The sequence below is a fragment of the Myiozetetes cayanensis genome, unplaced genomic scaffold (assembly GCF_022539395.1).
Source record: "Myiozetetes cayanensis isolate MyiCay16 unplaced genomic scaffold, myiCay2020 scf10, whole genome shotgun sequence".
NCBI lineage: Eukaryota > Metazoa > Chordata > Aves > Passeriformes > Tyrannidae > Myiozetetes > Myiozetetes cayanensis.
In genome coordinates, this window is record NW_026086605.1 from 13,412,374 (window position 1) to 13,435,333 (window position 22,960).

General features: G+C 57.5%; 2 protein-coding genes across 3 annotated transcripts; both read left to right on the forward strand.

The window, feature by feature from the left end:
• Positions 1 to 539: 539 nt before the first annotated feature.
• On the forward strand, positions 540 to 5,455 carry SFXN3 (sideroflexin 3). 2 transcript variants are annotated; one of them, XM_050334834.1, is made up of 11 exons: positions 540 to 607; positions 1,133 to 1,313; positions 1,512 to 1,702; positions 1,858 to 1,956; positions 2,227 to 2,302; positions 2,755 to 2,840; positions 3,180 to 3,307; positions 3,433 to 3,482; positions 3,632 to 3,681; positions 4,124 to 4,171; positions 4,463 to 5,455. In XM_050334834.1, exons 2-11 carry the CDS (start codon positions 1,194 to 1,196, stop codon positions 4,557 to 4,559), a joined length of 945 nt encoding a protein of 314 aa, XP_050190791.1. In that variant the 5' UTR covers positions 540 to 607; positions 1,133 to 1,193; the 3' UTR covers positions 4,560 to 5,455. The 2 variants fall into 2 exon arrangements, with proteins under 2 accessions (XP_050190791.1, XP_050190783.1); XM_050334826.1 differs by having other exon boundaries at positions 1,532 to 1,702.
• Positions 5,456 to 11,414: 5,959 nt separating this feature from the next.
• KAZALD1 (Kazal type serine peptidase inhibitor domain 1) lies at positions 11,415 to 18,072 on the forward strand. Its single transcript, XM_050334847.1, has 5 exons — positions 11,415 to 11,520; positions 13,007 to 13,607; positions 14,824 to 14,984; positions 15,985 to 16,132; positions 16,339 to 18,072. Exons 2-5 carry the CDS (start codon positions 13,100 to 13,102, stop codon positions 16,422 to 16,424), a joined length of 903 nt encoding a protein of 300 aa, XP_050190804.1. The 5' UTR covers positions 11,415 to 11,520; positions 13,007 to 13,099; the 3' UTR covers positions 16,425 to 18,072.
• The last annotated feature ends 4,888 nt before the right edge of the window (positions 18,073 to 22,960 follow it).

A 22,960-nucleotide genomic window follows, 5' to 3' on the forward strand; every position in this document is an offset into this window, starting at 1 on the left:
GCGGAGCGCCGCACGCGCGTGGACACGGCCCCGCTCACACACACGCGTGTGCCCGCACGCACCGCGCAGCGCACCGGCCGGCGCCCACTCCTGCGGAGGCGCGGCTCCGCGCGCTCCCGCGCAGCCGCCGCGCCACGCGTGGACGCCAACGCGGCGGGTGCGAGCGCGGCGCTACGGGCACGCGCGGGGCGCGGTCATCGAAACCCGCGCGAGCCCGCGGACACGCGCGCGCGCGGCTGCTGAAACGGGGACGCGCGGAGACCGCACGTGAACACCCACGTGCAAACACGCGCACACGCGAGCACCCGAGCGAGCGCGGAGGCGCCGACGTGAGCGCGCACACGCGCGCGCGGCCACGGGCATGCACGTGAGCGCCCACGGGCACGCCCACGCGCGAGCGCTCCCGCGCGTGGGCGCCGCGTGCGGCTCGGCACGTACCGCTCCCCCCGCCGCCGGCCCCGGTCACGCGTGGCCCCCGCCGCCCCCCGCGCTCGCCCCGCCCCGCCGCGGGGCCGCCCCCCCGTGACGAGACCGAACGTCACCGCGCGCCGGGCGGGAGCAGGGCGGTGGCGGCAGCGCGGGCACGGCGGGCGCTGCCCCGGGAGCCGTGAGTGCGGGGGTGCCCCGGGTCCTTACGCGCGGGATGTCACGCGTGGCGAGAGGGATGCTCGGCGCGGGGAGGGAGGGAGCTGAGCGCCGCTTCTCGCGGGGAAGGGCGGCCGAGGAAATAGCGCCGTGCGGGGTGTGGCGGTGCCTTCCCCGGGGATATTCCTCCGTCCAGGGCCCTTCTGTGCTCTCCCGCTGCTGGCAGCAGCTCCAGCCCCGAAGTGGTGTGTCCCCGTCCCCCACCTGTGACCGGGGTGCTCTGCCTGCCTAGGGGAGTGTCCATGACTTCTGGTGGCTGTTCGGGGGGTTCCCACTGACAGATCGCAGGGTGCAGTGGTGGGGTCACACCACCCACGAGCTGCCCATGAGTGGTGGGGTCACACCACCCATCTGCTGGGTGGCCTCCGGAGTCCCTGCTGAACTCCATTAGAGAGGCTCCCTGTTCACCCCTTTGTCCCCCCAGGCTGGGGGAGCTCCAGAGCTGTTTGGGGATATTCAGGCTCCACATCCCACATAACCCTTTCAGCCCCACCGTGCCAGAAGATGCCACCATCCTTGCCTGCCACCATCAACATCCGAGAGCCCCGATGGGACCAGAGCACCTTTCAGGGCCGGGCCAAGCACTTTTTCATGGTGACAGACCCCCGAAACCTGCTGCTCTCGGGGGCCACGCTGGAGGAAGCCCGACGGGTGGTGGAGGACTACAGGTACCCAGGGAGAGGGTGGATGTAGCCTCAGCACTGCTCCTGGGCAGGATACAGCCTTGGGGCCTTCCCCTGCGGTGGGAATGAAAGCTGTACTGACCATCCCTCCAGCCAAAGCCAGCTCCCCAAACTGCCTGGCTGGTCCCTAAGGTTGTGGGGGACCAAGTAGGGCATGTGTGCTGGCAGAGAGTCTTTCAACAGGTACTACCCTTACCTGGCAGGGCGGGCACGGTACCCCCAGGGCTGACAGAGGATCAGCTTTGGCGGGCAAAGTACATCTACGATTCAGCTTTCCACCCTGACACGGGTGAGAAGATGCTCCTTGTGGGACGCATGTCTGCTCAGGTCCCCATGAACATGACCATCACCGGTTGCATGTTGACCTTCTACAGGTACCTGTCCCTTCCTCACCCCAGGGCCAGGAAGGTGCCCCTCCCAGGCCCTGGGGTGAGGAGGGGACACATGTCCCGTACTCCACGGTGCACTAGTACTGTAGGAGCACAGGTGGCATCCCCCAATGCCATCAGCACCCTCCTCTCTCTGGCAGGACCACACCGGCTGTGCTGTTCTGGCAGTGGGTCAACCAGTCCTTCAATGCTATTGTCAACTACACCAACCGCAGTGGGGATGCGCCCATCACCCCCAGGTAAGCATCCCTCTGACCAGGTTCTTGGGATACCCCAAAATGCCAGGTGTGTGCCTTGAACAGTTCCTTGAATAGTAGGGAGCTGTGATATGGGATGATGGGGACCTGGTGCAGCCAGAGATGGACACCAGTGGGGCTGTCAGAGTTAATGGTAGAGCTGGAAAAGGAACTCAAATGTCCTGGTGCTCTTGAAGGGCACGCTGTCCCCTTTGGAAGGGGAACTGGGATGAGGGGATCCTGGCTTATGGGTGTGTCTTCCTGCTTTTGCAGCCAGCTGGGGACAGCCTATGTGAGTGCAACCACAGGGGCAGTTGTCACGGCACTGGGCCTCAAATCTCTGACCAAGGTAAGGTGACCCTTGGCCATCATGGGTGGGGCACCTGGACCCTCCCCATGGGATCTCCCTGGGCTCTGAGCTGATCAACAGATTCACCCCATCACCTGGGGTGGGGAAGAAAATGGAGAAAAGGGCTTTGGTGGGGTCACCCACACAAGACAACTGCTCTTCTGAGTGATGGCTGTAGAGATGGCCTGTCCCTCCAGCCTTGCTCCAGTTGTATCTCTCCAGTCTTCTTTCACCTCTCAGCATCCGTCCAGGCCTGGGGTGGGATGTGGACCCCCCCCCCCCAGACCTTTTTGGGCTGTGCAGCTTTTACAGGCTGAGAGTTCCAGGGGAGGAGGGAATGTTTTTCTTCAGTGGGGCTGGGACACCACAGGGTCTTGCAGGAGGATGGTTGCAGATCTGGGAACAGCCAGCAGCACCCCCTTTGCATTACGTGCGCCTTCTTTTTCCCCCAGCACTTGCCAGCCATCATCGGCCGGTACGTGCCTTTTGCGGCTGTGGCAGCTGCCAACTGCATCAACATCCCACTAATGAGGCAGAGGTGAGCCCCTGGGCTGGGTTGGGGTGCTTAGAGTCATGTCAGGGTTCACCAGGCACTGGCAGGGAACTCAGGGACTTCCCTTGCTGGCCGTGCTGTCATCCATTAGCCTGGGGGGTTGGCTTGAGTTACAAGCACCTGGTTGCATCCCCATACAGCCCTCTTGAGGACCACTCCCAAGTGTGAATGTGGGTCCAGCTGACATCCCCCACAATTCATTATGCAGGCAGTGAATAGGGATACAGGAGGATGCCAACTTCCCTTGGAGACATGCCCCTGCCTTGTCTCCTGATCCCCCCACCCTTGGGCCCTGGGGCCCCTTCACTGCCTCTCTCCCTGCAGAGAGCTCAAGCTGGGAATCCCAGTCACAGATGAGAATGGGAACCGCCTAGGAGAATCCACAGCCGCAGCCCAGAAGGCCATTTTCCAGGTGGTGGTGTCTCGCATTGGCATGGCAGCCCCAGCCATGGGTGAGTCTGCCCTCCTCCATCTGTGCTGCGGGACTACAGCTGGTCCCTGGTAGTGTGGAACAGGGTCCCACTGCTGATGGGGGCCTGTGAGATCTGGGAACTCATCTATTTCCCCTTTGCCTCAGCTATCCCACCAGTGATCATGAACATGCTGGAGAAGAGAGCTTTCCTGAAGGTACTAGGGGTCCTGGGATGGGTGGGTGAGCATAGGGGCACCCCTCAAGCTTGTCACATTGCTGGCACCCCTTGGAGCTGGCACAACATCAGAAAATAGGCACTTTCCTGCCCTGTTTGCCATACTGACACACAGCCTCTCCCTGGCAGCGGTACCCGTACCTGAACGCTCCCCTGCAGGTCGGCCTGGTGGGATTCTGGTAAGTCACTGTCCACGCCTGGATGGCACTGCCCTGGGCACAGACTGAGCCCAGGTATAGGGGAGAGTGCTGCTGAGGGCTCTGCTTGGCAGGTGGGGTGAGGAGAATGCCAGAGCTTGGTCAGGCTGGTAGCTCCCCAGCAGATGGGATGGGATACGAGGTCTTGGGACTTGAAGCTGTTTTCGTCCATCTTGATGTCTCTCAAGCTTGCCATGGGCTCAGGCTCAGCATTACCGTTCTCCCACACTGGTGGAACAGGCTTGTCCCACTTCAGGAGCCAAATGCAGGGTCTGGAGCTTGGAGAGGGCATCTCCATATCTGTTTCTTGGCTGAGTACCGGCACGGTTCTGGGCTGCCTTCCTGCTGCTCTGGGATCAGGACATGGGTGGGTGTGGGTGATTTATGCAGCCCAGCTTCTCCTTTCATTGTCTTTCCCTTCCAGTTTGGTGTTCGCCACCCCGCTGTGCTGCGCGCTCTTCCCACAGAAAAGGTACGGACAATGTGGCTCTGCACATGTGGCTCCCATGGGGCAGGGCTGGCGTGTAGGCAGGGGGTGCGTGGGCTCCTTGTGCTTTCTGGCTCCCAAGAGATTGTTTTGCTTCTGTGAGTGGTCAGAGGCTTGAACCTGTGTACACGTATGTCTCTGTGCACACGCAGCAGTGCAGACCCAAGGGTCTGTGCTGGGCCGTGGGAACAGCATCCCCAAGAGGTATAGCAGGTGGTTTTCCAAGCTGAGGCTACCAGTATCCCCTCCATCCTCTGTATCTGTGTCCCTTGGCAGCTCCATGGCCGTGAGCAGCTTGGAGCCTGAAGTCCAAGATCAGATACGGAAGAAAGACCCATGGCTGGAGACGGTCTACTTCAACAAAGGGCTCTGAATGGGGGTCCTGGGGTGGCCGAGATGTGTACCACGGAGCTGCCAGGCCAGTGCAATGCCGAGCTTCGGATCCCTTTGGGGTTGCCACCGCTTTCCCTTGGCCGTCGCGTTTCCGTAGGTTCCAGGTGCTCAGCCCTGCTTCCCAGGGTGCCTGCAGCTGTGCAGCACCACACCAAACCCTGTCCCCATGCCTGGCTCAGCCCTGCTCTGGGGACCTCCTGGCTGGCACCCCGGTGCGTTCCTCCTGTGCTTACCCTGTGTGTGCCTGTAGCTGTGTGCAGTGCACAGGGGAACGCGGGCAGCAGCACCAGAGACCTTGTGGGCTGTGGTAGAGGAAAAAAAGGGGTAAGGAAGGAAATGGTGCTCCTCAGCTTTAGGATGCAGCAGACAATCACAGCAATTAAGGATAGAACCCCTATGTAGGCACTCCCCGGTCCCCAGTGGTTTAGCAGCTGGTGCTTGGGGATGGCAGAGCAGCTTTCAGAGAGGAAAACCCCATACCCAAAATAGCTGTGGGTGAGTGATCAAGTGCACATAGCGGCTTGAACTCGGGGCGGGGGTGGCTCTCCCAGCCCAGGCGTGTGCTCCCAGCTCACCTTCTGCTCTCCTCCAGGCTGCCCTGGGGATTTGATCTGTCTTTCTGCTCCTTCCATCCCCAGAGCAAATGGCACATTTTAATCCCAGCAGAGCCTCAGTTTTTATTCTCATTTTAATGCCATCTCTGTTCAGGGCTGGGCTCCCCCCGAGGGATTACTCTACCCTCTCCAGGAGTGCTTGCTTTCAGGTGGACCTTCTCAAATAGCTTTAAATGCACTGTGGTTTCCTCTAGGTTTTTTTTGATAAACATATAATGTACCTATATATATCAAACAATAAAGGCAGATTGTTTATACAAAACCAACAGCAAAGAGAAGCATGTTGCTTGCCAGTTTGTATATGGTGGAAAGGAACTGCCACTGGGGTGAGGATGGGAGCAGGAGGGAGGGGCAGGTTGGCTTATTGGGTGCCCCTGTATCCCCCAGGGCTGGGCTCTGCTCCCTGTTTTCTAGTCCACTGCCTTTGCAGTGGCTCTGGCTGGCCCAGCATGTGTTTAAGCTTATCCAGCTGTCAGGAGGGCTTTTTTTAGTACAGTCGGCTTTGGACTTCGCTGCTGCGCAGAGAGCTTTGCTAAGCTGCTGCCCTGGATGTTGCTGGTTTGAAGAGGCCAGAGCGTCACCCTGGCTCTGCCCACACTCACACCCCCTCTTCCAGCCTGCTCACAGGGTGCTCTCCTTCAGTCCTGGCCCTGGTCCTGTGCTTGCCTCTCCTGTGGGGCTATTTTTATCCCACTTTCTATGCATGGCTATCAGAGAGCACATTAGAGAGCACATCGCTGCTGTCGCAGGACCCTGGCAAGGCTGCAGGCAGCAGCTGCTTCCCCCTTCAGCTTTCTGTCTGACCTGGGCAGTCAGAAGGAGCGATGGATGTCCATGCAGGGAGAGGAGGGATGGAGGCAACCATGCTCTGCAGTGCCCCATGCTGAAGGATGGAGGACTGAGAGCCGCTGCTAAGCCCAAGATGGGCAGATGCAGCAGTGGCAAGATAAGAGCCAGGCAGCCCAGAACCACCCTGTGCCACAGCTTCCCCAGCAGGCAGCAGCTGAGAGAGGCCAGGCTATGGGTGCTCCCCTCGAGGAGCAGTCAGGAGAACATCTGCACAAAGCACCCACACAAGGTGGGGGAGTGGACTGGGACAGGCACGTCAGGGGTCTGTCCCCCTCCTTCTCCCAACCCCAGAATATTGCAAATATCTCCCCTGAGCCAGCCATTGGCGGCTTATAAATAATGCAGCCCCTCGCCGTGCAATAAGGGCTTGTCAGTAGCTATTCTGCTCTCATAAATTAAAGATGAAAAGGTACAAGGCTCTTGCCAGAAAAATGAAGACAAATTTTTAATAGCTTGCCAAGACACAGGGAGATGGAGCGCACAGGAAAAATGAATTACGTTTTTATTATGTGTTTTATTGTGGTTTAATTGAACGGGATTATCTGAGAATACAATATATTTCCAGAGCAGTGCAAAGAAAACAAAAATAATGATGACACCTGCCTCCTCCCACACATACCACCAGGCTGCGTAGCGACACCCTCCATGTGTGCACCGGCTGGGAGCTGGCCCTGAGCTGCTTGTGGCTATGAGAGGCAGAGATGGGAATGGGATGGACACAGGACTAGATGTGGAGGGGGTTGGGGTGGCTGGGTCTGGGTGAATGGCCAGGCAGGGTCTGGGCTCACGCTAAGAGCTCCCAGAACTGTGGGGATGGGATACATGGCAGGGTGGCATGGCAGTACTTGGCCACACAGAGCCACTGCATGTCTTTCACCTGTCCCCATATTCCCAACTGCTTTTACCCCATCTCTGAGATCCCCTTGGTCTGTCCCCCACCTGCACAAGCTGGCATTGCTAGGCTGAGACATGACAAACTTACCTCTGGTGGGCTGCAGGTCTGGTGTGCTGCCTTGCAAACCAGTCATGGTGTCTGTCCTCTCCTGGAGCTTGCAGCACTGCAGTGAGCACCCACAGACTCAGTCACTTCACTGTGCCAGGAGGAACCTGTCAGTGAGTTTTGGGGGGCTGACAAGCCCAAAGGCAAAAGCGCTGCCTCTGCAGGGGAGGCCAGGATGCAGCAGCAGATGCAGGGGAGCAAGGATGCTCAGTCCTTTCCTGAGCTGGCTCATCACAGAGGTCAAGGGCCAGTCCCAGAAAGGCAGCAGCTGGATGTCACCAGGGGTGTTGGGCAGCGCTGGGCTAGGGACATCGATTGGTCCCTGGCATCTTTAATGAGCTACCCGACCACAAGCTTTAACCTTGCCCATAATGAGGGAGAGCGGCAGCAATTCCTACTGCCTCAGCCGGCTCCCCCAGCCTTAATGAGCTAATCAATACTTGTTCTCAGCTTAATTTCCAGCTAATTGCTCTTTAATGACGCCTGGAAATGGGCAGCCTCTTGTACGGGGGAGTGGGCAGGCTCCCCCTCCCCAGTGGCAGGGGGTGCTGAGACACTGCTGGTGGGTCACCTTCCCTGTCTGCATCCCAGCCCTGCTGGCGCTGCTGGAAGCTGGGGAAAGGGAAGGTGGCAAAGGGGACAGCGGACACGATGCCACTGAGCTGGCAGCACCCTCTGGAGCACCCTGTCTGGGGAGTCCATGGAGCCCTGAGCACACAGAGCAGCCTGAACAGAGGATCCCCACATCCCAGGAGGGTACCCAAACCCCTCAGGACACTACACCGCGGTGGGGGCTTCCAGGATCTGTTCATGGTGGGGCTTTTAGCGTTCGGGGGGATGGGGTGGTGGAGCTGACGTGTCCATGCGTTGTCCCAGGATATGCAGCCCCCAGGTACAGGGTCAGTGTCACCGCAAGGGGACGAGGACGAGGCCAGCAGTGCCCTGGAGGTGGCAGCAGAGACCCCGCAGCCTCTTGCCCGGACCCCTGTGCCGGGGTAGCCCCGCGGGCAGGAGCGGGGGCAGGCAGGGACTGCGGGGAGCGCTGCGGGGTCGGGGTGCTGGGGTAGCCGGGCGGGTGGTACCCATTCTTACGTGGCACCATGCCGGCACGGGGACATCCCCCGGGAATGCAACCCCCACCTCTTCGGTTCCAGGCCCCGAGTTATATGACCTGCGCTTGGATGGGGCTTGTGGGAAAGCCCCAAGAAAGCGGCGGAATTCCTCTGAGAATAGAGCTGATAGAGCTGGCCGGGGACGCCGGGCAGACTGGGGACCAGAATGTCCCTTACCACTTGGCCATCGGGCCTCGGGGCTGCCTGAGAGCCCCCGGCCCCAGCACACAGCTGCAACCGCTTCCCCAAGAATTTGCTGACGGATTGGTTCTTCAGAGGAATTCGCTCTGGAAAAGCCTAGAGAAACCTGAGCCTGGCTGCTTCCCAGCGCGGGTCTGGCCTGGCATGCAGACAGGGGGACTTGCCTGCTGCCCCATCCCTTGTCCCTGCAGTGGAGCCCCAGAATGTGGCTTGGGACACCTCGAGAGCTGCGCAGCCTTGGTGTGGGCTGGCCAGAACCCGGCTGTGTCAGGCTGCTACAGATAACAGGAAACAGAGAGGAGCAGCAGTGTTTGATGTAAAATGAGAGAGATTTGGTGTATTATCAGAAGGAGACCCTCTCGACCCTAGGCAGTGTGCTGGCAGCATTCTGTCCCAGCCTCTCCTGTGACATTTGCTTCTGGTGTGACATGGGACACATTTTCATCCCCACCAGCCCAGCTCTGATGCTGCTCGCCAGCCCTGCCTGACATGACGTGCATTGAGTCACTTGGCACAGAGCTTTTTTTCCACAGTGGATTTTTTCCTTGGCTTCATCTGCCGTAAGCCCCAGATCCCTGTGGGGTGGTCTGGGAGATCAGCCCAAAGCTGTGGGGGGAGCCATGAGCAGTGTGGTACCCCTGATTGGATGTGATGGCTCTGTCATCAGTGTTTCAATCTGATGACAGAGGACTGGAGGGATGCCATGGGTGTGGGTCTGCCAGGAGCATCCACGGACTCCTGGCTTCAATGGAACCATCACGAGATGGGAAAACAGTGGTAAGAAGCAACCCACCAGGGAGAAGGAGGAGACTTTGGTGCTTGAGGTTCAATCTTCAAAGCCCAGTTTCAGGAGCTTCACTGGGCTTGGGAAAAGGGAGAAGAAAGGAGAGAGAGCTAGCCAGCACAGATGGGGAGCCAGGAGTGCAATTTACCCTGGTGCCTGGCCATATAGGGCTGTAACCACCCTTTTCCCCAAAAAGCTGTGCCAAGGAACACAAGCCCCATTTGCAGCCAGGGGCCGCGCTGATTGACTCAAGGTATGATTGAGCAGAACTCCTTGTTAAACACAGGTTTAGATCTTCCACCCCTCATTCATACCTGCTACTGTTTATTAGCACATTCAATAGTCTCATTAAACAGGAGGTTTAATTACCTGCCAGGTTTGAGCTCCATCTTGTTGAGCTGAGCTGTCCATGGCTTTCAGGCTTGTGTTGCTCCATGGCTGGAGATGTTCCTGCTCAGATCTGTGTTTGGATTTTGCCTCTGGCCAGGGGATCTACATCTGGAGGCCTGGCCTCTCCTCACCTTGTGAGTGGCTGATGCCACAGTGATGCTCAGATGAATCCAGCCACCCAGAGGCCACAGTGACACTATAAAGACAGAGACATACCAGGTGCTTGAGCCATGGCACATGGCAGAAGGTTCTTCCCCACACGTGTGGAGAAGGACAGCAGCATCAGGGCCTGTTCCCCTTGCCCTCCTGTCAAGGGCAAGAGACACAAATAAACAGGAACCATTGATGGCCCTCTTTTCAGTGGTGCCTGGGCTTTAAGCACTGGCTCTATTTCTGTCCCAACCAGGAACTTTCTGGGCAGAAGGTGGCATCTGGGGCAGTGCTTGCCCCACTGCTTTGCCCCCTGGGTGGAGCAGGGGCAGGTGAGGCATGTGTTTGGTGCAAGGATACCTGAATGTGCAGGTAGTGCTTCACCCCAAGGTGGGAAAGGTGGCATGGTAAGGATAGCCCAGGAGGCTCAGCAGCCCTGTCTGGGTCACCTCCAGCTTGTCTCCTCTCTGCTCAGGCTCTGACCCAACACAGGGGGTCCATGTAGGAAAATCTCAACTCTTCCTGACATTTTTTTCTGCTCCCAAAACAGCTGCAGCCCCAGCTGCTCAGCAACTCATGGATGCTGGACCTGAAAACATGCGGCATGTGGGGACCAAACTCAATAGACTGGGCAAGGGGAGCCAGAGAGGGAGGCAGCCCTGAGCCAAGGGGCTGGGGGCCACAGAGGGGGAGTGGGACGTGAGACTGAAGGCAGAGCTGCCAGGAAACCCCCCTCTGCAGCAGGGGCCTGGAGGGGGAAGGGGTTGGCTGGCAAAGACAGATTTAGGGGGGCTGAAGCCTGGCGCATTTTCCATCGTTAGACACGGCTGGATTCACAACATGACTGAGTGAAAGCCCTGGAACCCGGAATGAATTTGCAGGAGGGTGTTGGAAAGCAAAAGCAGATTTTTGCAGTGTGGTGAAGGAAACCAGATCCTTAGAGGGGTCTTTCTTTGCCTGAGCTTCCCCAGGGAAGTAAACCCTACAAATTCCTTGTCTGGAGGAGAGGAGCTGGCTGTGTCATCCCCGGCATGGCATGCGGAGCAACATGCAAATGTACAACATGTTTGTGCTGAAAAGTCACACGCTGGCTCCCCCATTCCTCAGAGCCAGGGAAACTGAGGCAGGGAGCAGCAAAGCAGCTTGCCAGGGAGGTCTGGAGCCCCAGCCCTGTGCATGATGGTTTTGCACTGCTGTGGCATGGAACATCCCTACCACCATCCGCTCCCGATAGCTCTGCTCCAGCCAAGGTAATGCCACTGTTTGCTCCCCAATACCCCCTTCATACCTGGCTCCTGAAATGGGGCAAGTGCAGATACCCCCAGGAATTATCCCCCCATTTACTTACAGCACCTGCTCAGCTTTTCAGCCTATCTTTCCCAACCAAATTACAGATTGAGAGGTGCTTCTGACCACTTCCTTAGCCATGCTCACCCCTCCCATTTACTTGTCCCCAAGGATCCCTGCAAAGCTGGTTTCTGCCCCACACCCCACTCCCTTACTGCCCCTTGGATGGAGCCGAGCATTAGCCCAGGTCCTGCACACGGCCGGGAGTGACTCCAGCGTGGGGGTCCGCGGGGAGGTGTCGGTGCCGAGGGGCTGGAGCGGCAGAGCTCCGGCGTCAGGGTGCGGTGCGTGGCGGGACCCCGGCATGGAAGGGGTGCCGGCCAGCCCGTGTCCCGGTCCAGGGATGGGCCGCGGGCCCGGAGAGGGGCGGGGGGATTCACGTTTCGCTGACATCACAGCGGTGCTGGAGCGGCCGGGGGCCAGCAGCCCCGAGGGCCAGCAGCCCCGCCGCCACGGGCACTGCGCACCCGCGGCCACAGGCACCGGCGCCTCCGGTAAGTGGCGGCTTACGGCGGGGTGGCTCTCGGGGGACCCCAGGGGACGCTGTGCCCCTTCCCAGGACTTATCCAGGACCCCCAGTGTCTGCACCCCTAACGTGGGGATCCAGAGACCAACTTTGCAGTTACTCACCACCCTTTCTCTGGCCCCCCACATCCATCGGGGGATGCAGCCTTGCTTCGTACAGACAGGGGTAGAGTGGGCTGGGGTGGGGGGGGCTTCAGCACAGGGATTCCCTGCCCCTTTCCACTCCCGGGGGGCCTCACTGGTCTCTGGTAAACGGGTCAAATCTTCACGGTTTGTTATCAGGGGGGCGCATGTATGTAAGCCACTGTCCGGGCCATCGTCACCACCCCACCCCAGCTCTGGGCTGCGTTAGTGGGGGTGGTGTAGCTGGGAGGGCTGCAGCCTGCCCCTCGGTGCTGTTCCCAGCAGGAGGAGAGAGGGTAGCCTGTCCACCTGGGTTCTCTCCCCAGCCCTGCTCACTGCTGCTGGGTCACCCTGGGGCAGGGGACTATAATTTCAGCCCGCCTCAGGGAAGGCAGCCAAGGTGTAACTTGGGGGGGGGGGGATGTTCACAAAGGGGTTTGGTTGATTGTCACCCTCTCTAGGGACAGGCTCTGAGACTCCACATGTACCCCCCAGCAGAAATGAGAAGCCTGGGGCAGATCAGCCCCTACTTAACCCTGGGTAGGTAATGCAGGCTTGGGGTTTGGGGACAGTGATCCTGCTGTGCTAGTACAGGCTGACCACACTGGGCACTGGGTCTGCTGTCAGTCCACTGGCTGCCCATCTGTGTGCTGAGCTCCTCCATGCTCAGCCTCAGTTGCCTGTGGAATGACTGACGGGGTCACAGAACCTTCTTGGGGTTTTTTCCTCTGCTCAAGTGTGTGGTGCCTAAAAAGAGGGGTTACAGTCAGGGAGGGAAGGAGGACAAAAGCATACTCCTGGCTTGGCTGCCTCCAGCACAGAAAGAGCACCTTGTCTGCAGGATTAGCCAGTCCGCTGTGCTTGTATGGATGGTGAGGGAGGAAAAAAGGGCTTGTGACTCTTGAGAACTGATGGGTAAAGGAAAGGGGCTTGAGAGTAGCTTCCTGAGAGGAGGTGAGGAGCAGGGTACAAACCAGCTGAGCCATAATGATGTGGAATAGCCTGTCCAGTGCTCTGCCATGGCCTGTGGCTCCTCAGGCCATGCTGGGGTCAAAGCAGGCTGGACTTTGCATGCTGGTCTGCCAGGGAAGAAGAACGAAACCTGGTGGGGCTGGGGTCAGCAACCTCATCTGACTAGAAGTTGTACAGCATCTCAGGGCAGGAGCTGATTGGGGAGCTCCAGGGTGTGAAAGGTGGGGCTGTGGGTGAGAGGGGTGGGACCAACCCTCCCTTGCATATCAAGCATCACTGCTGCTCAGGGCAAGCCAGCCAGGAGCCAAAGGAATGGGAGATTCTTCCTGCACCGGTAACACACCTCCTTCCTCCTCACAGGCCAGGATGGCTCCTCAGATCTAGAGAGGGAGGCCAGAGAAGTGCCAGAGATACCCATCCAAGTGCCAGTGGGACTGGGATAGCGGAGCTGTCATGAGGATGTCTGAAACCAAGCCCCTCAGCTCCTCTTGCCTTGTGCTTTCCTTGCTCTCCTTGTACTGGGCTTTGCTCCAGCTGGGCCAGGCTTTTCCCAGCACCTCTGAGTACCTCCAGCGGGGCTGGCAATGGCTGCTGGAGGAAGGGGAGGGCTGCGCCGAGTGCCGGCCGGAGGAGTGCCCGACACCTCGCGGGTGCCTGGCTGGCACAGTGCGGGATGCCTGCGACTGCTGCTGGGAATGTGCCAACCTGGAGGGACAGATCTGCGACCTGGACAACACCAACCACTTCTATGGCAAGTGTGGGGAGCACCTGGAATGCCGGCTGGACGCCGGAGACTTGCATCATGGAGAGGTGCCCGAGCCCCAGTGTGCCTGCCTCTCCCACCTGGCCCTCTGTGGCTCCGACGGGAAAACCTATGCCCAGATCTGCAGGTTCCTGGAAGTTGCCCATGCCCACCCTGATGCCAACCTCACCGTGGCCCATGAGGGCCCCTGCGAGTCAGGTAGTGCCTCTGGAGCTGCAGGATGGATGGAGGCTTGTACCTCTTGGGAATAGACAGGCAAGGGGGTCTGGCTTAACTGTTTCTCCTGACAGCAAACCCACAGTGTCCACAGGGATAAGGCAGCACTGGGGGCTGCTCCATACAGTGCAAGGTCTCCCCTGGTCGCCCCACCCTGCTGCTCCAGGGCAGCCCTTGTGGATTAAGCTCTTGGAGAGTTCTGGGAGCAGCTTTGCCAAGAGGGAGTGGGGTTTATGGGAAGCAACAAATCCTGCTGTAGCAGATGGGGAAGTTCCAGGGAATTGTTAGTGAATTCTTGGCGGTAGTACTGGGTTCACATTGGCCTGTTGCTCCCGAGAAATGCTCCTGCCTCCTGCAAATGGAAACCTGGGTCTGTTTGACTTGGCTGTGTGATTTCCATCTCCCATTTAAGACTCAGCTGGGGGCTAAGAGGGGACAGACTGACGGGGGGCTGTGTCCCAGCCTGCCCAGACTGGCACAGGTCACCCAGTGCCATCTACCACAGCTTGACTTTATTTTCTGTAGATCATTATATTCTTGAGTTTTTTTGCCAGATGTATTTGGAGGTGGGAGACTTGCCTTGACCTCTGGCTCATGCTATGGGCCAGATTGTGGAACAGCTGTGGGTTGGAAGGGTAGTCCTCACTCTACCCCTCCAGGAAAGGGATGTGGAACCTGGAGATGCTGGCTTCATCCAGCAGCTGGGGACCTGCTGACTCCCTTCATTTCTGGCATTAGCCCTGTGTCAGAGCAGAGGCCTTATTTGGCTGGAAGCTCATCTACCTTATCCATCCCCAGCAGCCTTGAGCTGGATGAGCACCCTAATTGCCTTTCCACTGCAGGAGGAGTGTGCTCCGATTCCTCAGGAGAGCTTTGCTTTGTAGGGTTGCTGTTATTGCACTGTTCCTTGAGCATCACTGCACACGTGGGGAGACTGAGGCCAGAAGGGATGACATCCCCCAGAGGGCCTGGAGGGCTGGGGATGAAGTCCACAGTCCCAGCTGTGAGGAGGGACCATCTTCTGGGGAAAGGTGAGGGTCTGCCATGGGTGGGAGAACAGGGGCATGGGAAGGGTCCCAGCATCTCTACATGAACCAAATGCTGCTGCCCAAGAGACCAGCCCAGGAGAGCCCACAGAACCTGCCAAGGGTGGGACCTCTTCTGAGCCCACCCTGCTCTCCTGTACCTCCCTCCCCAGAGCCCCAGATCACCTCTCCTCCCTATGACACATGGAACATCACCGGGCAGGACGTCGTCTTTGGCTGCGAGGTCTTCGCCTACCCCATGGCATCCATTGAGTGGAGGAAGGATGGCACAGACATGCTGTTGCCTGGAGATGACCCCCACATCTCTGTCCAGGTGAGTGGTGGACATGGGCCAGGGGTGACCCAGTGCTTCTCAGAGCTCATGGACAACCAGGCCTGACAGTGGTCATACTCAGGGGACGGCCGAGCCTGGCTGCCTGGGAATGAGAAGGGGTGACTGGAGACTGCATACGACGAGGACTGGCTGAGCCAGGGCTGGTGTCTTGGTGATAGGAGCCATCAGCAAAGCTCTCTTCTGCAATTTCCTCTAGTGGTTTTTGAACTTACTGTTATTTTTTAGGACCTGCAGAGTCCTGCAGCAGGGAGTTTCCCACCTCCCTGCCTTTAGTTTGTTCTGCTTGCTGGTTTCATTTGCAATCGTACTGTCAGGGCTAGAGGAGAGGCCCTCCTAAGTGCCTTCCAACCTGGGTTATCCTCTAGTCCTACAGGTATATCTGGGCAGTCCCTGCCCTTTTTTTCACATCAGCAGGGCACCCCTCCCAGAGCTGACAGACCCAGGGGTCAGCATCCTGCCTGTGGCCAGCCCCAAATATAGCACACAGCTGGGCGTATCTAGCTATTAGAGGGTGTGGGCAGAGGCACAGGGGCTGTGCACCTCAGCCAGGCACCAATGGGGAGGAAACTACGGTGGGATGGATGTGGGAAGCCAGGGGAGCTGGTGAAACCTGGCACCGCTGTGGTGTGATATGCTGGTCCCCTTCCATCTTTCTGGCCTTCAGGCCTCCCCACAGCCTGTTGCAGGATCCGAGCAAGGATCTCCACCCCAAGCAGGGCTACCCTGTCTGGTTGGAGGAGACTCTACTATCCTCCACCCCTGGCCACTGCACCATAATAGCAGCCTGCAAACACAGCTGCAGCCCAGCTGGGTCAGGAAAAGCCTATTTATTCCTGGGGATAAACAGAAAATAACATGGTTGCTACCAGAGCAATCCTGGGACCTCACTGCCTGCCAAAACAGGGGACTCGGGGCTCTGTGACACAGATGCCCCCTTGTTTCTGCCACAAGTGCTCACCGAAATCCCTCCTTCTTGCAGTTCAGAGGTGGCCCTCAGAAATATGAAGTGACGGGCTGGCTCCAGATCCAGGGTGTGCGGGTGACGGACGAGGGCACATACCGCTGCTTCGCCAGGAACAGCGTCGGGGAGGTGGTGGCAGTCGCCAGCCTGACTGTCTTCACGCCAGGTGAGCACCGTGTCCTTGTCCCCACGCTCTCGTGGGGACGAGGGAAGGGATGTCTGGGCCGGGTGCAGCGGGAGCTGTTGGAGCACAGGGCTGTGCTGGGGATGCCCCAGCAAGCTGCTGTGCATGGTTTGGCTCTGGTCCTCATGGGGAAGGGGACTGGTACTGTAGGGCAGCAATGTCACATTGTCCCCATGCTGCTGTTTCAGACCAACTCAACCTGACAGACTTTTCCCTGCCGAATGCCCACGTGACACCCGAGGACTACGGGGACAGTGAAGAGGACTACTACTAGCCCAGAGACAGGATGTCTGGCTGCAGAGATCACCTTGTCCACAATGACCGTTCCTGTGTGTTGGGGACATCTCTGGAGCAAGCACTCTCTAGCCCAAAACTCCTTCTCTGAACAATCCTGGCACACTAGCCTGTTTTTATGGGGGTGGGGGATAGGGTGACACATCCTTTTGGGGTGCTCGGGGAGGGGATACTGGCTGGTTGGTGCCACAGGGCTAGGACCAGGGGCAGCTCTGCCTGGAGCAGGGTGGGTCTGTCCTCTGGCACTGAGTGGAGACGTGGTGGCAGCTGGGACACTGCGGAGACACCTATGCCATGTGTGAGGAGGACCTGGTGCTGAGGGTGGAGACACCTCCCTTTGGGAGAGTGAGGGCAAGTCAGGGGCATCACTGCCCTGTGAAAAGCATTTTTGGGGAAGTTAGAGCAGAGGTTAGGACCTGGCTGTGACACCCAGTGTGTCACCCTCATGTCTGTTCTGTGTTCCTTGAGCACAGAGACAGCCTGGCTTCTCCCCAGGACTTGAGGAACCTGCTGCCAAAACATCCTCTCTTCTGTTTTGTTTTTAACCAGAAAAGTAGTGATTTGAGGAAACTAGACACTTGTGGTTTCAGTGCTGTCTTTTCTCCAGCCCAAACTGCCCTTGTGGTCAGAAACACTTTGGCCTTTTTTGACTGACTTCATGCTTTCCCCTCCATGCAGCTCTTTCCTTTGCCATTTCAGTTAATGTTATTTAAAACATACATGTAGGTCAAAGCCAAGAGGCTAGTCGACTGTCCTGCATCCACAAGGATGATTATGGGGGTGAGGGAAAGTGCAAACACTGTGGATGCTACCTTGTCCATTGTGGGGGTGCTTGAGTCAAGGAGCCTTCCTGCCCATTCTGGTGCTCACAGTTGGTCCTGGTGTGGGTCCTGCCCTTCTCACCCCACATGGGCATGGGGATGCCATCTCCTGTGCAGTGGGGATGCATCAAGCCATGTAATTGTACCCCCATCAGTTTGGATCCTATCCCACTACTGCCCGTTTTCATCTTGGGGTCCTAGGTTCTGTGACAGTGGGGTCTCCACCAAGGTGACCACAGCCCTGTCAGTATGGAGCAGCTCTGTGCCTGGGTGGGGAAGGACAGGGAGACACCAGTTTCTGCTGGAAATGCTATCTTAAAAAAAAATAAATCCCACCTACCTCCCGGCACTGGTGATTTAGAGCAAACTTTCATTTGTGGGGAGCATGGGAAGGAAGCTCAGAGCTGCTCTGTCCCCAGAAAGGGCTGTCAGGACCCCTTCCATGGGCATTCTGGGGCTGAGCTCACACTCAAGGGGTGCTTTTCCCCACAAACCACCACCATATACAGGACTTCTGGGGCTCAAAACCTCCATATGGACCAAACCACTCCCAATTACTCAGTCCCAGCTCCAGGGAGGTCCAGAGCTGTGGGCTAGGGCAGGAAGCCAGACCCCGTGAGGAAAGAGTTGGCCAGTGCCCCAGGCAGGAGCAGGCAGGATGCAATGAGGCTGGTGGCTAGGGCGCCACACTACTCTCCTTCACTTGTTTTTTCTTTTCTTTTCTTCCTCTTTCTCTTGAGAGCTGGCTCAGACGACTTAATTACAGCACTGAAACCTGAACAAGCAAATAAAAGGGATTTGTCTGGAGCTGGCAGCACAGCAAAAATTCCTGCAGACGGTGAGGCTGGGCCAGCCCCAGCCCCTGCACCACAGCTTGACAGGGCACAGCCGTCAGCACTGCTGCCCTGCCTGCTGAGGTCCCTGCCCTCTCTGGTAGCAAATCCTTTCTCAGCTGGGGAAATGCAAAAGCCACCCATGTCTCAGTTTCTCCTTCCCTCTAACAGCGTAACAGCATCCTCCTGGGGCTGCTGCGTTAGAGCTGGAGGGTGTTCAGGAAAGAGCAGGGACACTAATGTGCCACTGACTTTTATTTTGCTTTTTTTGGGTGTAAAATCTGCTTTTGGAGAAGCTGGGCCGGTTTTACCCATCCTGATCCCCTCCCTGTTTCGCACACAAATCGGCTGGTGGAAGTGGGCCATGCTCAGGCTGAGGCTGCCGTGGGGAAATCTGAGAACGTCCCAGAGCTTCAGCAGGCAGGAGCTGCTCACTGGACTCCCTGCCGGTGCCCGGGGCTGGCCCCTGGCCAAGGCTGCCATGCCAACCCTCCTCAGGGCCAGGCTCACCCTGTCCGTGTCGGCACAAATCCAGGTCGTGTGGGGTGTGGATGCAGCACTGGGCTGGCTGGGGAGTGTCAGATGGGCCATGCCCCTGTCCCTGGCTCTTCATATGCTCTGCAGGACAATGCCATGCATGGGCATCTGCATTTTTTTCTCAGTCCTTGCCACCCTCAGCTTCACACTTTGATCCTGCAGTACCCTAGGGGTACCTGGCAGGGGATGCTGTTGGCTCTTGCAGGAAGGGCAACAGGGATGTGATGACTGAGAGAGGGGAAACTTCAGCAAGAGCCCTTGGCCAAGATTAACCAAACCAGGGGCTGTGTCTCCCAGTTTCTTCAGATCCCAGTGTGGGAGAGTGCTGTCTGACTGGCAGGCTGGAGCTCAGCCAGTATCTCAGCTCCACTCCCCACAGGATGAGGGGCAGCAAAGGGGCACAGAGAGGGCTGTTGTCCCCTCATCCCAGCTCCCAGTCTTGCCATTTCCAGCCACTTAAAAATTAAAGGAGCCAATATTGCTGCACGGCTGGAATCGGTCACTGCCACAGAGCTTAATTGAGGTTATTTGTTGGCTCTAGAAATGTTTGTTCACCTCTGCTACTGGCTGCTCAGATGTTTCCTGCAGCTCCTGCCCCAGGGAGGGGGTCCCTGCAGTCTCTGCAGCCTCCCCAGGCTCTGCAGATGCTGTCCTCAGCTCCAGGAACCTGGAGGGTCCTATGGACCTGACCAAACCTGGTGTCCATGTGGGGACAGAGAGTTTTCCCCAACAGAATGCAGCACCAAATTCTTTTGCAGGCCAATTTTTGGGGTTGTTGCTTTCTGAGGACAGAGGGGGCTGAGTGGCTCCTGCCAGCCCAGTGCCTGCACTCAGCCCAGGGACAAGATCAGGTGGACTGGGAAGTGCTAACACGGCCATGGGATCCAGACATGTACCCACACAGGCACCTCCTGGGATGAGCAGGGTGTGGATACCTCCGAGGGCACCACAGGTCACCACGAGCCTGTGTACAAAGAAAGAGGGGCTTGTCCTTCCAGCACCTGAAAGACCCTGAAGACACACACTAATGGAGCCAAAACCGTGTGGTTAAAAACTGCCCTGCCACCATCAAGCGTTTTGGCCACCCCCATTGTGGATCACAGCTCTGGGTGTTTAAGGGAAATTCAGATAAAAGAGCCTCCCCAGCCTCCAAAACAGCTGCTTTCTGCCCCAAAGCTGTGGTTGGCTTGCACCCAACCCCTGCTCCATGCTGGGGGGGCTTCAGCACTTCCCAACACTCCAGCCTTCAGTGCAGGAGTGCTATCCAGGACCCCAGATCACCACCATGGGCCAGGAGATGGTTGGCAGCTGACCCAGATATGGCTGACCTGACACATTTGGTACCTTCCTCATCTTTGCACCCCTCAGTGCTGTCCAGCACTCACCAGGAAGCAGGAACTATGAGCAGTCGCCAAGCCACAGGGTTTTGTGGTTTGCAGGGAAACTCCACCAAGTTTGGCAGGTAAATATACTCCAGCAGCAAACACAGGCTGTCACTCTCCTTCTCTGGCTTTGGAGGTGCTGAGACCTGCCCCTGTCTGGGCCTGGGCAGGAGGCACACTGAATAGTAGAATGGTTTGGGTTGTAAGGGATCATCTAGTTCCAACGCTCCTGTCATGGGCAGGGACACCTTCCACTAGATCAGGTTGCTCAGGGCCCCATCCAGCCTGGTCTTGAACGCTTTCAGGAATGGGGAGTCCACAGATTCTCTGGGCAATGTGTTGCTAGTGCATCACAACCCTCCTAGGGAAGAATTTCCAGGCACGTGGTGTCATTCTTGGGCATGTCCTGTGCAGGGCCAAACTTGGACTTGATGTTCATTGTGGGTCCCTTACAACTCAGAATATTGTGCGATTCTGTGATTCTTCTCAATACCTAATCTAAACCTACTCTCTTGCAGTTTAAAACATTCCCCCTTGTCTTGTCACTACATGCCTGTGTCAAAAAGTCGCTCTCCAGATCTCTTGTAGCCCCTTTAGGTACTGGAAAGTGCTCTGAGGTTTCCCTGGAGACTTCTCCAGGTTGGACAGGCCCAACTCCCAGCATGTTTCCAGCCCTCTGAGCACCTTCATGGCCCTCCTCAGGACTTACTCCAAAAGGTCCACATCCTTCTTATGTTGAGAACTGCAGAGCTGGAAGCAGCACTCCAGCTGGGATCTTGTAAGAGCAGAGTGGAGGGGCAGAATCACCTCCCTCGACCTGCTGGTCACACTTACTCTGGTGCATCCAAGCCTCTATCCCAGAGTCCAGATTTGGGCCACGTCCGTGATTAGCCGTTAAACAGTGCCATCTCCTGGCAAAGCCACCAGCCACGCCGAGCCCTGCCACCGTGCTGGGGAGCCAGCAAAGCTATGTGGGGCCTTCCTTGGGCATCCCTGTAGCACCACGGCCCCCAAATCCAGCCCTACCTGATCCATGCCCTGCCCTGCCCCGGCAGCACTTCTGCATTGCTTGGAGAGGTGATGCCACTGCAGTATGAAACTGTCTTGGGATGATCACCAGAGCAAGAACATCCTCTCGACACTGGCTTTGGGTAGCTTCAGCAGGCACAGCTGGGATGGGGCAGAGCCTGGGGATGTTCAGCTGCAGTCCTTGGGTGTCTGCTTTGAACTAGGGCCGCAAAAGGGTCAACACCCCTTCTGGCCACCCTAACAGTCCACTATGCTGTGGGCATCTCCCATGGGAGATCAATGGCTTCTGGCAGAGGCTTGTCCAGCCTGAGCTGATCACTGGTCATGCCTGGATGGAAGCTGGCAGCACTGCAATCTTGCTCTGCAAAGGGGTAAACTGAGGCGCAGAGCAACCAAGTGTGGGGAGGTCAACCAGAGCCAGAGAGACCTGCAGGGCAGAGTGGCAGCTACCCCCAGGACTTCTGTCCCCAACCTGTCTCCAGCCTGTCCCCATCCCTGGGGGTGGGTGGTATTTTCCCTTGTACCCTCTGCACAGCACCTCTTCACCCTGCTGTAGTGGCTCAGGCAGAAGACAGCTTCCCTGCCTCCACCCAACACTTATGCCACCTGATAAACAAAATGGAAATAAATCCTCCTGCGTTTGCAGCAAATAGGTCTCCATGGGGGTTGCTTTCAATAATTCAAATGCTGTTGCAGAGCAGAGCAGAGCCCACGCCAATGGGTTTTAATAAACACAGCCGTAATGTGACATGCAATTTATTATTAAGCTTAAAACAGGAAGGAAAGAGTTTAATAAAAGCACCAGGTTCCCTGTATCAGTCACAGCAAGTGGTGGAGTGCTAGCTGTGGGGGAGGTTGGCCGAGCTTGCTGCAGGGGCATGCAGAGCCAGGTTTACTTTTCCACATGCCCCTTAAGCTGGGAATGCAGGAACCCCAAGCAGTGCATGGAGACGTGAGCCAGGCTGGGGGGAAATGGGGATTATTATGTGAACAGGGGTAAGGTGTGAAATGCTGCACCACATACAGCTTCTCAGCCATCCAGGGAAGAGCTCTGCCCTGGCATTGCAGCGTGTTTGCAATGGCAGATTAAAGCCTCAGGTTTAGTCCCTCTCCTCAAAACTTTCTCACTCACAACCCTTCCTAACTCAGCTCCACCTGGGCACTCTATCCTGTTCCACCCTACCACCCATGGCCTGCCTCTAAAGCAGCTGTCCCAGGGGACAGCTGACCCTCCTGGGGATAGTGAGGCTGTGTAAGGTAAGGTGCTGCAAGGCATGGGGAACAGCTGGTGGCTGGCCCTGCAGCAAGCGTGTGTGCTGCCCGCATGGCTGGCCTTTCAAGTCATGGATTTGCTCAAGGGCTGGTGGAAAGCAGGAACTCATGAGGGAGGTGGCTTCGCTGAGGGATGAAAGTGGTCTGGAGGCACCTCTGCGTATGGGTGAGGGGGGAAATAGGTTGCAGCATTCCATATTCATCACCTAGCAGGAGCAGGATGCTGCTTTCCCACTGTCCCTGCTGTAGGCTTCCCTGGACACTTGAATGCTGACACTTCCCATAGGGATGTGGGTTTTTTTGCCTCCTCTCCTTGGTCTTGCATCCTAGCAGTGCCCTGTCTGTTTGGGAAGGATCTTGGCAAACCCCAGTACCCACTCCTGCAGAGATCAGCACAGCAGCTGGACGAGATGTGAAGTGATGCAGGGACTGCCCACACTGTTTCTGCATGAAAATGGGGGTTGTATGATTGCCCCATTCTCTGGTTTGGGCGAATGGCCTCAAGGAGAAGCAGTTCTCTGGATGAAAGCTTTGCTTGTGTTATATTAGACAACAGGTAGTCCCTTCTCTGCCAAGGCTGTGGGAGATGGGGAGCTTTGTCCCACTCCAGTTAAATGACAGCCAGGGGCTCCAGGGCACCTG